The sequence below is a fragment of the Pteropus alecto genome, unplaced genomic scaffold (genome assembly GCF_000325575.1).
Source record: "Pteropus alecto unplaced genomic scaffold, ASM32557v1 scaffold287, whole genome shotgun sequence".
Lineage (NCBI taxonomy): Eukaryota > Metazoa > Chordata > Mammalia > Chiroptera > Pteropodidae > Pteropus > Pteropus alecto.
Genome location: NW_006439718.1, coordinates 1,358,160 through 1,373,045, shown reverse-complemented (window position 1 = coordinate 1,373,045; position 14,886 = coordinate 1,358,160). Strand labels below are relative to the sequence as shown.

The window sequence follows — 14,886 nt, the reverse complement described above, 5'->3', positions numbered from 1 at the left end:
TGTATGATGCTTTGTATTCCTGTGGTGTCTGTCGTTTTTTCCCCCTTTTTCATCCCTGATTTTATTTGTGTCCTTTCTCTTTTTTCTTTAGTGAGTCTAGCCAGGGGTTTGTCAATTTTTTTAACCTTCTCAAAGAACCAGCTCTTTGTTGCATTTATTTTTTCTATTGTTTTTGTTGTTGTTGTTTTCAATTTCATCAAAAATGATTTATAATACTCTGCCAGCTGACAATGGATTAGGTCATTATTAAATCCTTGTCAAAAGCAAAATATTTGAAACCTCCCTTTAGTGAAGTTAGTGGCCCAGTCATTAGTCATTTGCTTTCTCAGCAGTGGCACCAATATTTCAAATCATCTTTTGTTTGGCGTCCACTGGTTTTGGGCCCGAGGCTGGGCCTCTATAGTATAAATCAGGGTGGGTGACAGGTGTTCCTGGGTTTTCTGAAGTAGAAAGGATGATATGACAGGAGGGAGGAAAGGAATATAGCCTGACTTCAGATGTGTTCCAGGAGAATGAATTATTAGGCAAGAATACCATGAAGGCTAAAGATCTAGAAATAGATTTCCGTAAAACCATCCTTTTTAAGAGTGCCCAGGGTATGCAAACCTCATATGAAGACCACCGATCTGGATAATAAGCTTAGAATATTGCCAGGAACATATGACATGTTCAATAAATACTAATTATGGCTTTATTTTTGTTGCATCTATAAATTACCCAGCACATAGTAGTTGCTCCGTAAATGGAATACAGAGAGAGGTTAGATACTAATAGGGGACTGGCCCAGATAAACCTAAAAAGCCTCCTCTAAAGTTGAGATTCTGTCATCCTAGTCTGGACCTTGCATTGGTCACCTGCCTAACAGATCACTCCAGATGTGTAACTTAAAACAACAAAATTTTATTTTCTCATAATTCTGCAGGTCAGCAATTTGGGTTGAGCTCAGCTGAATAGTTCTGGTCTCAGCTGGAGTCACTCATGCAGCTATAGTCCAATGGTAGATCAGCTGGGGCCTGGCTGCTTTGGGGCCTCAGCTAGGATGACTTGCATCTATTCCATGTGGTCTCATCTTCTAGTAGGCTAGCCAGGTTTCTTCACATGGTAGCAGAAGAATTCCCTGGCAGGAGGCAGGGGGGTAAGGGGAGGGATGGGAGAGAGTGAAGGGGGAGGGGAAGGGGAAAGGGAGATAACAAACTTTCGAGCATAGGGGCCTTTTATGCCTCTGCCTATGACACATTGGCTAATGTTTCATTGGCCAAAGCATGCCACGTGGCCAATCCAGAGTCAGTGTGGGAGGGGTTTACACATGGGTGTGGATGGATATAAGTAGATATGATCATTGGGGCCATTGATGTAACAATATACCACAAAAACCTAGGGCCTTGTGGCTGCTTCAGCTTTACTTCTGTTTGAGGTGAACTCAACTGTGAGTTTAGATTGGACACTTGGTAGGATAACTACTTAGATATTCTTATTTTTCCTCTACATCTAGACTCTTGTTTTTCTCAAGGAGACCTACTGTGGAGGGTATCTTTCTTTAAGAATATTTTTCCAAGAGCATCCTCTTAGTCCTAGAAGAATGTAGATCAGAGAATGAAAACCCATTTTATAGAGAAGAGCATCTAAGTGGAGACTGGTGGTCTCAAAGGCTTTCTCATCACTAAGGCAGACCCCAGAAGTTGGGTGACCCTGTTACTCCAGGATCCTTCAGTTTAGAACCCAACTCAACCTGGCAAAAAATTTGATGTTTTGAGCTATGTAACCAGGAAATGTGGGCTGTATGGCTTCATGGCTGGCTTGATCCAGGTGTGGAACAATATCAAGTCACTGTGGTATCCATGTTCTGGCTCTGCTGTATTCATCCAAAGAGAACTATGAAAGCTCTGAGAGGTATGAAAAATGAGAGGTAGCTTGTGCCAACATCTGGGCAACACCTGGGCATCTACATATCCTCATAATCCCTGGAGCATATATATCTAAAGGAGCATTTATTTATCATCTTCTATTTCTTTTTCCTTTCACAGCGAGACATTATTTGGTGAAATGCCCTCAGAACAGGTAGGAATATTTTCTTTCTTTTTTCAAATAAAACTCTTTGCTATTTTGCTTTCTTTTTATGTTACCAATAAATTGGTTAAATTTGTATCTTTACCTGAAGATTTGCATATTAGTTCACAAATTAGCCTTAAAATGTGTTCTGCATTCATTTGCTTGTTTCTAGGCTCCATGCTCTAGCTGTTACTCCCAGAACATCCCATAAACATGTGGTTATTGCTGGTGCAACATGCATGCTTGAGGAGGCTAGGCGCCTGCTACTGGAGTACTGTTCCCTCAGTTAGAAAGGGGTTGGCAGCTGAACTGAACCACTTTGATGCCTTCTGACCACAAGCACTCTTAACCTTCCAACAATACCTGCCCATTCTGCAGAATATAGCCATTACTAATATAAGTGCTAAGATACTAAACTTTTTAAATGATGGGACACACTTCACAGGTAACATAATAGTTATAGTAGATATTACAAACTCATAGTGATTAAAAATGTGAGACTTTCAATTTAGACAATATGGCACAGGTCAAATTCTCCCTGCTCTTCCATGCTAAGCACAACTATTAACCCCAAAACTAATATAAAAGACAACCAAAGGAGGACTCTGAAAGTTAGTGAAAAGAAAATTATGAAAACCAAAGACAAAGAAAAAATCTTAAAAGCAGCCAGAGAAAAACAATGCATTACCTATAGGGGAACACAAATTTGAATGACAGTGCCTTTTTCATCTGAATCCATGGAGAGCAGAAAGAAAAGGCACAACTTTTTTCAAATACTAAGAGAAAAGAACTGTCAAGCACAAATTCTATACACAGAAAAACTATCTTTTAGGAAAAAGGAGAAATAAAGACATTCTCAGATGAAGGGAAACTAAAAACAATTGTCACTATTATTACTACTTTAAAACAATAGCTGAAAGAAATTCTCAAAATAGAAGATAAAATCTTGGTGCATTAGGAAGGAAGAAGGAATACTAGAAAGAGCATAAAAATATGTATATGAGTAGACTATTTTTTTCCTCATGAGTTTTAAAAATAGTATTTTATGATTAAAACAAAAATGATAAAACCATCTGATACTCAAGAAGAGTTTTATATTTAAAAGTTAGAAAGATAAAGTGAACTAAATAAAATTGAGGTTTCTATACTTCAAAGTGACAGAATGTTGGTACCAGTAGACTATGCAAATCACATGTGTATGTTATAATGCTCTCTCCCTCCTCTGTAAGATCTGTCTGAAAGAGGATATCAAAGTAGCTGTCCCCGCCTTTGATGCGATCTCCCGTGAGATCCTGAGATACACAGAGCCCATTCCCAGAAGCCAAGGGACCAGAGGGCCAGTCCCCTTCTCTCTCAGCCTTCCTGCTTCTCTGCCATCACCCCTGGCCTTGCTTGCCTTATTTTCCTGGGGTGCTTATTGTTTCCATGAGTTGTAGTTAATTGTGCTCATGTGTTGCATGGTCGTGATTGGGACAAGTGTATTTCTGGCTGGGGCAACATACATGTGCAGTAAATGGAGAGTGCCCAAAGGATGGAGGAAGATGTACCATGCAAACAATAATAATAAGAGAGGTGGTAACTTTCAGATAAAAAAGAATTTCATAATTTAAAGAGTCAACACATCAGGTAGATATAACAATTATAAATGTATATGTTCCTAACAACAGAGCCTCAGATACATGAAGCAAAAACAGAAAATTGAAAGAATAAATAGATAATTCTAGAATAATTGCTGATTTCAATGCTCCATTCTCAATAATTGATAGAATACCTAGACAGGAAAACAATAAGGGCACAGAAGATTAAGCAATTTTACCAAACACATAAGAGTTCTCCACACAATGACTGCATGATACATTCTTTTCAAGTGTACTTGGAACAGTCTCTAGGATAAACCATATGCTAGGTCACTAAACAAATTTATATAAACTTAAGAATATTATGTATGTAAGAAATTATACAAAATCTGTTCTCTGACAACAATAGAATTAAATTGAAATTAATGACAAAGAAATCTGAGAAATTCCCAGACATTTTGAAATTTAAAACAACATGCCTCTAAATAATACTGGGCCAAATAAGAAATCACAAGAGAAATTAGAAAATATTTTGAATTAAATAAAAATAAAAACTCAACATACCAAAACTTACAGGATGCAGCTAAAGCAGTGCTTATAGGAAAAAAAAATGGCTTTAAATGCCTATATTAGATAAGAAGAAAAGTCTCAAATCAAGAACCTTAACTTTCACCACAAGAAACTAGAAAAAGAAAGACTAGAAAAAGAAAGTGGAATTCAAAGTAAGCAGAATAAAGGAGATAATAAAGATTAGAACAGAATGCAATGACATGCGTGTGCACACACAGAAATGTAATGAAACCAAAAGTTTCTTCTTTGAAAATATTAACAGAATTTAGAAACCTTAAGTTAGACTGTCGATGAAAATAACAAGAGAGAAAAAGCACTATCAAAATTAGGAAGGGAAAAAGGAATCAGAACCTACAGAAATTAAAAGGATTGAAAAGAAATATTATGAAAAAGCTTATTCTAAGAAATTAGACAACATAAATGAAATGTAAAAATTCCTAGAAAGAAACAAATTACCAAAACTAATATAAAAAGTTATAATTTGAATAAACCTATAGCAAGTCACAAAACTGAATTGTTAGCTAAAACTTTCTAACCATGAAAAGCCCAGGCCCACGATTACTTTACTGGTGAGGTATATATCAAGTATTAAAGAAAAATATAATGCCAATCCTGCACAAACTATTTTTAGAAAATTGAGAAAGCATAGTCTTTTCAACAAATGCTGCCATGATGAAATAAAGAACTCTCACAACTCAAGGATGACAAATACAATTAAAAATGGGCAAAAAGATTTAAGTGGATATTTCTCTAAAGAATATGTACGAATGACTAACAAGTTCATGAAAATATGTTCAGTATCATTAGTCATTAGAGAAGTGCAAATAAAACCACAATGTGATGCTACTACATACCCTACACACTACACGTTACACCCACTACAATGGTTATCACAGAAGAGACAGGTAATGTCAAGTGTTAGTGAAAAAGTGGAGAAACTGGGATCCTGTAGATTGCTTGCAGAAATGTTAAGTGGTATAGCTGCTTTGGAGAAAAGCTTAGTGGTTTCTTAAAACATTATACATAAATTACCTTATTACCCAGCAGTTGCACCTGTAGGATTCTACCCAAGAGAAAGCATATATCCACACAGAGACATACATGCAGTTGTTCATAGCTGCTTTATCCATAATAACTAGAAGCTGGAAATAACCTAAATATATTCATCAACTGGTGAATGGATAAATAAAACTTAGTATATTCATTCAATGAAATGTTATTTGATAATAAAAAAGGAACAAACTGCTGATATATGCTACAACATGGATGAACCTCAAAAACTTTAAACTAAGTGAAAGAATTTAGATGCAAAATATTACATATTGTATGATTCCATTTGTTTGAAATATCCAGAAAAGGTAAATTTATAGAAACAGACAGTAGATTCATAGTTGCTTAGATCTAAAGATGGGAGTAGAGCTTAACTATAAATGGGCAAAGAGAACTTTTAGGGTTGACAGAATGTTCCAAAACTATATCATAGTGATGGTTTGCACAGCTTTATAAATCTATTAAAATTATTGAATTGTACATGATGATCAGTCAATTTTATGGTGAGTAAATGATGACTGAATAAAGCTACTTGTCTCCTTTTTAGAACATATGTCCCCATAAGGTCCCAAGGACTAGCATTTCAGATGTGGAGGCAGGTTATGGCTAGGTGGTCAAAGCTGTGGAGGGCCAGCCTGTAATGTTTTTCACGATTTGCTTGCTGTAATCTAGTATCTAGCCTTTCATCATTAGCATGCAGTGCCAGCCCTTCAGATCTGCTTCCTTTCACTTATAGGCTTTCCCCTTTGGTTGCCCCTATTCTGAGCTGGTGTTGACCAAGGCTGGAAGTACAGAAAAGGATGTCACCCCAGCCTGGCAGGCATTGGAATTTGGTCTCCCTCCATCCCAGGATTCCAACCAGAGGTCAGGGATGACCACAGAGTCCTGTTGAAATGCTCTGCTTTCTAACAACTGGTGCTGTCAGACTGGTTAGGTGCCCAAGCTGACCTCTCTCTGTGGGCATGTCTTCTGTTGGTCAGCCCACAGATCTGCCTCTGGAAAGCCCACCTTTATTCTACTGCACCCCAGAACCTTGCAGGGGCCAGGCCCATTCCCACAAAGCTGGTAGTGGGCTCTCTGCAGACTTGCATTCATCTTCCTGATTAGAACCTCATGTCAATTTGACTAGGTGTAGCCCAGATTCCCTTCCATGGTCACTTGCTAGTGAACAGGTCAATCTTGCCTTTAAACCAGCTTTAGTTTGTGTGCTCTGTTTCATATGCAGTTCCTCCCACCCCTGTCCTGCCAAAGGACTCTCGGATCCCAGCTTTATCATCTGTGCTATGGCAGTGGTTGTCTGGGCCCTTGGAGCCTCAATCTGTGACCAAGACAAATGTCCTTCTCTGTCCTCTGACCACTTCCTCCCAAGGGAGAATGGACAGAGAGCACAAGACCAAGGCATGGTGCCAGGAACAGGAACTCTCAGGTGGGAGCAGGACCCTCAGGAAGAGGCCATGTGCTGGCACTGAGCCTGTGGTGACCAAGAGAGGGGCTTTGCTAAGTGGCTGGGACAGAACCTGGAAACTCTAGGGAATTCAATGACTTTTTGAAAGAAGATCAAATGAAAGAATGTAAGTCTTATCTCGAGTTTGCATTATCCCTGAAGTTAGAAGTTGCCATCTCCTGGGAAGGGTGGCCCTGATCTTTAGGGTTAGGAGACTTTGTTTTTCCTCCCCTGCAAAGTTCTTCCTGGATCAGAGACCCAGGCCCAAGCAGGTATCTCAGGATTCAGTAAGATTTGAAATGTGCCCTCCCCAGGGAAAACAGCTTTGAGAGCAACTCAACTGTATGAAATTCCTCCAAAAGTTCCCATAAAATCAGATTTAAAATGAAATGCCACCACTTGCATAGAATCGTGATATGTTCCCACACCACAACACACCTCTTTAGTGGATTCAGATGCCTTCTTGTAGGTCAGGTTCAATAAAGTTGTTGAGAGGATGAACAGGAGCATAGAAAAGGCAATTCCCAGCTAGCTTGTTTCCTGGCCCTTTGTTTGACTTCTTCGTATGGGTTTGAGATAAAGTATTTGCAAATGGGAGAAATTAAACTTAACATTATGTTACCTGTGCTAATAAGACTTACAACTGAAGTTATCCAAACTTTCTTCATGTTTTCTGGTGCATACACTTTCTCAAAGATAAACATCGGGCACAGGCTCTTTGTGTGTTGGATAAATTACAGGCACAGCTTTACTGTGGTTTGTGAGCTCACTTCACAACATTTTTCAGTCTTTTCTTAACAATCAGAGATTTTTAAACATATCCTGACAATCATAGCATGGGATTTACTTAAACCGTAATTTGTTCAGGATCTTAGAATGAGAGCAGAGATTCGATTTTAAAGAGAACCTAAAGATATGTGCTTAGATATGTAACAAAACTTTCATTCCTCTGTGAAAGGCAATCTGCTATGATAGTTAAAATCTCTGAGGCCAGCTGCCTCAGTTCAAATCTAGGCTCTGCCACTGATTGCTGTGTGCCTTTGAGTAGTTTTTCAACCTCTCCGATAAACTGGGACAATAATAGCCCTAGCACATAGCATTGTTGGAAGGATTAAATAAGTTAGTTTGTATAAAGTGCTTCCAACAGTACTTGGTATATGGTGAGCTCTATGAAAATAGTTCTATTATTATTCAGTCAATACTTATCAGTGAGTCTTCTGTATAGGATAGCTTGTAAGGACCTGTAGAGCAAGGATGAAATAACACACAGCCCCTTGACGTCTATGTTGAATGGGAGACCCAGAGAAGCAAAACTGTGGCAGCACCCCTGGGATGCCCACAGAGCTGTCATGGGCACCCAGAGGAGCCACTCCTAACCTCATCTCAGGGGGCTGTGGGTAGGGAACGCTTACTGGAAGTGAAATGTGGGCCAAGTCATGAAGGATAAGTTAAAGTGTTCCAGGAGAAGAGGGTTTGGGAGGGCAGGCGCAGAAGTAAGGAGAGAGTAGCACACTGGGTAAAAGAGGCCTGGGGGCTGTAGGAACTTGGTTCATGGGAGTAAGGAGCCCTGGAGATTTAGGGCAGAGCAGCAATGAAGAGAGGCTGGAGACGGGATAGGGCCAGATGCCAAGGGATGGCAATCACATTAATGACAATAACCAAGCTGCACTTTTATTAAATTCCGTTTTGAGCACAGTTCTAAGCCCTGACATACACCATCTTCTTCACTCCTCGCAACAACCCCATGAGCAGATCTATCTTGTCTCCACCCCAACCACTGCCCTTCTTCCACAGCCCCCAGGAGGAACAGGCATGGGGAGGATGGACCTGTGAGGTGAGTCTGGTTGTTATTCCTGGCATAATGTAGAGAACAGTCCACCTAGATTTGGCATCAGTTCCCACTGTGCCACCAGGCAGCTTGGTGACCTTGAGCCAATCACTCAGCTTCTCTAGCCAGACACAAACTTGCCTTTGTCCCTCGCTCAGGGTCATTGTGGGGATTCAGTCAGGTAACACCAGCTGACTGAATTCCTCACAATTACCTACTGTGTGCCCATGAACCTCCAATGCTGAACGCTTTATGGGATTTATTTCTAATCCTCCTAGAAACCCTGCAAGGCACAAATTACTCTCCCCAGATGAAAAACTGCCAACTATTAGAGAAATAGCTAGTCCCCTGTACTATTTACAAATCTTTTGATTCCAGGAGACAGAAAAGCCAGCTCAGATGATCTTATCAAGGAAGGGACTTGGCTGGCTCACCTAACTGGGGATGCTGTTGTGGGTGGACCTCAGGGCAGTGGCTTCCATTTCTAGGTCTTTTCTTGGCAGTCCTGCTTCCCAGTGTTGACGCGTCCTCAGGCTAGGCTAGCTCTCCTCAGGAAGGAAAGTGTGGCAACAGGTACATTTACCCCTGACCTCATGAAGGAGTTGTCTCCTTTCCTAACTAGCAAACACAACTGAACCTCACTATTATGGCCAGAGGATAAGATTATGTTGAGCAGAGGGGTGGGTTCAGACTCACTGAAACATGTGGCCTCAACTCTGGAGGTGGGGAGTATATTCTGAGCAGGTAATCTCAGTGACCTTTCCCTGCCATTATTATTACCCATGACCAGGACTTTGCATGGAACCACTAAATATTAATGAAGAACCTCCCCATCTTACCAGTTAGCATTCAGAGATTTTAAGTTCACAAACAAAAGTGCCAGCTTCACAAAGCTGGCAAGGACTATAAAGAAAGACCTCTAACAATGAGGCCCCTGTAGAACCTCCGGGGGATGTAAACCATTTATGATGAAAGGCCATGGGAGGTGTAGACAGGGAGACATCTCGGCAAATACCTCACAAAGGAGCAGCGTTTATGCTGATCCTGTTCAGAATGTGCATGCCAAATGGTCGGAGGACAGAAGCAGCAGAAAATAATGCATCCTGACCCTTTGGGGTCTGCTGGTGTACCCCTGGGTTCTACACTTGATGTTGCCAAGAGCAGGGTTATGGGGTGATGAATGTGCTGCATGCAGCCTTGGAAAAGGGAGCATAGAGCTGCTTAGAAAGGAACTAACTCCCTCAGAGATCTGTGTCAGGCATTCTCATTATCAGAACTGGGACATGCAGGCAGGAGGAAAGGAAGCATGTAGACATTTCTGGAGGGAAAAGAGATCAACTGAAGCAACAACTTTGAAAGCCAGTGTGGAGCCAGAAGGGCTCAGGCAGAGACAGCTCAAGGAAGCAGGACTGGAAGGATGCCAGCAGGACTGAACCACACACCTTCCTCAGCTGCACCATAATGGGCTTTCTTGGCTGGGATCTTTGTTCTGACAAACCACATCAGATCCCTTTGCAGCACGTGACAGCTCTGTACCCAGGGAGGAGGAACATCTACTCATTCAACAGAATAGAAGATCAAACAGCCCTCAAGGAAGCATTTTGATTCATACTTCGTATGTGGAGGCAAAAAGATTGCCTTAGACCAAAGGAAGCATTTGGTGTCTGGGGGACAATGCTTGGATATATGAGAGCCCCTCGGTATGAACAGTAGCAGCAGCTTCAGTATATCCCGGGGAGAGCAATGTTGGGATGGCCCTTTGATGATGGGGCAATCCCTCATGCCCCAGGTGCTGTGGTTCAGTGCGAGAGTGTTTTAATCTCACTTTCAGTTATGAAAACAAGGTGTGGTTGGGTCTATGATTCTTAGTTATAATTATATTCTTTGGTAAGATCAGCTCAGTTTATGTTGTTTTATTTATTTTTCTACTCTCCAGCACTCAGGTTGGCTCATCCTCTTCCCACCAGGGCAGCTGTAACAGTCCTAGGAACTCCCCACCCTAAATTTAGTACCAGCTTAAAATGCAGTGGAGTGCTGATATTGCCTTCTGGAGCTGGTATAAGTCTGGAGGAGGCTTTGTGGATCTGGCTTAATTTACCTTCTTCCTGTCCTAGTTTTCTTGTTCTCTATTTGTCTGGTCTGGGCCTGGAGTCCTTGCTTCATGGCCAAGGAGGCAGGCCGACCTGCATTAGATCCCATGTCCTTACCAGAGCTCTCTGAGGTGTCATTTTCCCATATGGGAGGGTCAGATATTATGGACATCAGCACTTTCACAATATCTTGCATTGGACAGAGATAAACATAGCTGTTATCAATGTTAGCTTCAGCAAAATGTAGTTGCTTACAATTTGTTCAACACCTGGCAAAACCCAGGGTGCCCACTTTACCTGGTGTTTGAGACCAGCCATCTACTGCTCAGGGTCTCTCCTTCCATGCCTGCTCTTCCTGTGCTGGTACTTGTACAGCACTGCTGTATCTGTGTCAATGGGAGGGTATAATATACTATCTTGAGCAGAAAAACTATCTCACCAAGGTTTAAGTTGAAACTTGCAGACCTCCCCTCAGGGCCAAGACATGGAACATGAGATACCCAAGTGGCAACATTGTTCTCCCTGAGTAGAAATGTACTGCACTGCACCCAAATAGGGGATGTTAAGGTCAGTGCTATTTAGCCATTTCATATCCCGTCTAAATCAGGCTACACTGTCTCATCTGACCCTCATAATAACCCTGCGAGATAGATGGCAAGATTATATATCATTTTATAGGTTGTGGGATTAGGCTTGGGAAAGTGAGTGACTTGCCCAGGATCATTTCTCTATTCAGAGTGGAACCAGCTTTAGTGCAGACCTTCTATCCTTGGTCCAGTGCCCATTCTCTAAATTTGGCCACCACGTTCCATGAAACAGAGGTGCCCAGCCTGTGTGAGATGAAGTCTCCTATAAGAGGCAGCCAGGCCGGAACCTCATACATGTCACAACACAGGTTTCACATGTGCGCCCCACCCTTGTGGAGCCAGAAAGACAGCCCTGTTCCCCACAAATAGCACTTCCTTCATCACACAGCTCTCTAATTTAGACAGAACTCCCAGCCTATTTCCTATTTCCCTTGGTTTGACTGGCTCCAGCAACACTCCCTTGTGTCGAAGACAAAATACAGTCTTGTTCCAACTAAAATGTAGAATAACTTTCTTGTAAGTGAGTCATAAAATGGGCTTTCTTAGTCAGAAATTCCTACCAGCCCTGCTGACTTAATGGGAGACATAAAATTCTGAGGGAAAAATTGTCTATTATATGTCATTGTGATAACTCATTGTAATAATTTCCATTGTTGAAGTATGACTTAAAACTAATTTTAATTTAGTGCAGTTTTACTGTTTTGAAGGAAAATGGTGATGACAAAGCAGATCTTTTTCAGTTTACTAAAAGCCCTGGGCATGAATGCCTAAGTTCATATCACTGATATCCCAAAAATTTTATATTAAAGAGCTAAAGAATTATATCTAAGAAAAATGAACAGGAAGGGGAAATATTATTTGATTCTTCAGAGTGAAGTGCAGCTGGTGAGGAAGATCTAACCTCAGAGGTGATAGATAGACAGAAAGAAAATATTGAATGGTTTTAGCAAAGGAAAACAAAATTACCATGTATTTAACAAAAAGCTAAAATTCAAAGGGAATTGGGGGAAGTGTTTGAAATAAACACGTTAGACTGATGTGAAAGGTGCATGCGTGAAAGTCTGTAAGAAAAACTCAAGATCCTAGTAAATAAGAGCAAAAGATGCCCATACATCATTCATAAACAAGGAGACACAATTAGACAAACACAGGAAATGTTCATCCTCACTAGCAATCAGAGAATTGCAAGTAAAAGAGGATCACAATTATCTTCATTAAATAAGTAATTTTTTAAGCTGATAAACCTGATGTTAAAGATGATGAAAACATAAATACCTTCATTTGCTCAGTGAGTGGCTGTAAAGTAATACTAACTTGTCATGAATCATTTTGACAGTGGGTATTAAATAGCCTTGAAATGGTCTGTCGACTAGTAATTCTAGCTCTAAGAATTCAACCTAAAAACAAAAGTCTAGGAATGGAAAACCATTACGCACAAATATATTTATAGCAATGTATTTATACATCAAACTGGGAAACAAATTAGATGTATAGAAGTTAGGGAATGGCTAAGTAAACTGTAGCATATCTTCTCACTGGAATAGTATGAAAATGTAACAGTAAGGAAGGTGTAGATTAAATAAAAAGCAGGGTGTGAAATTGAAATACAACATGGTTAAAAAAAAATGATGTATAAAAACAGAAGAGTTGAAAACATGTCTACCCGTAAACACGCATGTGGATGTTTATGGCAGCCGTATTCTTAATTGCCAAAACGTGGCAATTAAGACATCCTTCAGTAGGTGAATGAGTAAATAAACCCTGGTACACCCAGACAGAGAACTATTATTCAGCACTAAAAAGAAATGAACTATCAAGCTATGAAAAAACATGGGGGAAATTTAAATGTGTGTTACTAAGTGAAATAAGCCAATCTGAAAAGGCTACATACTGTATGATTCTAACTATATAACACACTGGAAAAGGTAAAACTATGGAGAAAATAAATAGATCAGTGATCGACAGGGATTGAGGGGTGGGAGGGATAAATTGGTAGAGCACAGAGGATTTTTATGGCAGCAAAACTATTCTGTTTGATACTACAACAGTGGATACATTATGTACTTGTATAAACCCATAGAATATTCAACACCAAGAGTGAACTCTAAGATAAATTGTGGACTTTGGGTAATAATGATATATCGATGTAGTTTTATCAATTATAACAAATATACCACTCTGGTGAGGGACATTGTTAATATGGGAGGCTATGCATGTGGTGTGGAGGGCAGGGGTATATGGGAAATCTCATTTTGCAATGAACCTAAACCTCTAAAAATAATGTTTATTTTTAAAAAGTACAAGAAAAAGACTAGGAATGAAGATTTGTGTTATGTATTTACAAAGGTTATGTTTCGGTTATATTTATTTTCTTCTGTCTCCATGCCTGTAATTATCATTTTAAAACAGGACATGCATTAATTTATGATTTATATTGGAAGAAAAAACATTTTAAGAGTTTTAAAAACTTTGAAATGAAGCTATACCTGCGGTTGTATATTTGAGCAATTCTGAGTTTCTAATCCCTTTTTTCTCTTAGCAATCAGAGTTTTGTAGACACATTCTTTTTGGCTATTTGTAAATTTACATCATTCTTCTTGTACTCTAAAGCAATAGCCAGTTAAACTTTCTGTTCCCAATAAAAATAAGCCATCTTTAGGGAATCTCAGTTCAAACTGTATTCTTGGACTTTTTCCCACAATGTGTGTGATTCAGTCTTTATTTACTTTTAAAATTCTAGGATTATATTAGAATAGCCAATTTTCTTTTATTAAATATGTGTTGATATTTATTTGTGTTTAATTTACTGTTTTTCAAAGATTATACAATCATATGGTTTAATAATTAGCATTTAAAAATTTAATATTACTTAATTATACACACACACATAATGATAATTTTTCCTATACAGTCTCCCATCTGTTTAGTCCATCAGCACTCCATTCTAAGAAACCATTATTTTAAAATTCCTATGAATACTTCTAGAGATTTTTTATGTATGTATATAGAAACATTTATATATATATATAAATATATACACTCTTATTTCCCCCTATTTTTATGCGAAAAGTAGCATATTTTACACATTGTCTAACACCTAACTTTTTCACTTAACAATCTTATCAGTACAAAGAAATTCTTCATTCCTCTTTACAACCGCAGAGAACCCCATGTGTGGATTCACTAGAACTTCCTTAACCGGTCCCCTGCTAATAGACAGTTGGGTTGTCTATTAGCTATTACCAACATCAATCTATTTGCTATTACCAACATCACTGTAATGACTCATACATACGTTTCATACACATGCAAAGATATATACCCACAGAATAAATTTCTGGAAGTGAAACTGCCAGGTTAAAAGGTATAAATTTCTGTAATCCTGATAGCCCAAGTTATTCTGATTTCCAAGTTTTTCTCTATCAGGAAGAGTTTACATTCATACCAGGAATACTTCTGAGTGCCCGATTCCTCACACCCTTGCCAAAAGTGTGTGAGGAACTTTGCCTTAAATTTGATCATTGCTATTCTGATATGATGAGAAAAGAGGAGTAGTGTGTTCTAATTTGGATTCCTTTCATGAGGGAGTTTTAGCATGTTTTATAGGTAAGAGCCTTTCCTCTTAAGTGAAAACTGTTTACCACCTTTATTCATTTTGATTATTAGGGAGTTTGTCATATTCCTATGGATT

At 39.3% G+C, this 14,886-nt stretch overlaps 1 protein-coding gene across 1 annotated transcript in view; it reads left to right on the top strand.

The window, feature by feature from the left end:
• Positions 1-14,886, top strand: part of VSTM4 (V-set and transmembrane domain containing 4) — a 92,281-nt gene that overhangs the window by 55,123 nt on the left and 22,272 nt on the right. Inside the window, exon 6 of the mRNA XM_006916949.2 lies at positions 2,025-2,058. Coding sequence (XP_006917011.1) covers positions 2,025-2,058 — 34 coding nt within the window. The remainder of the gene's footprint in view (positions 1-2,024; positions 2,059-14,886) is intronic.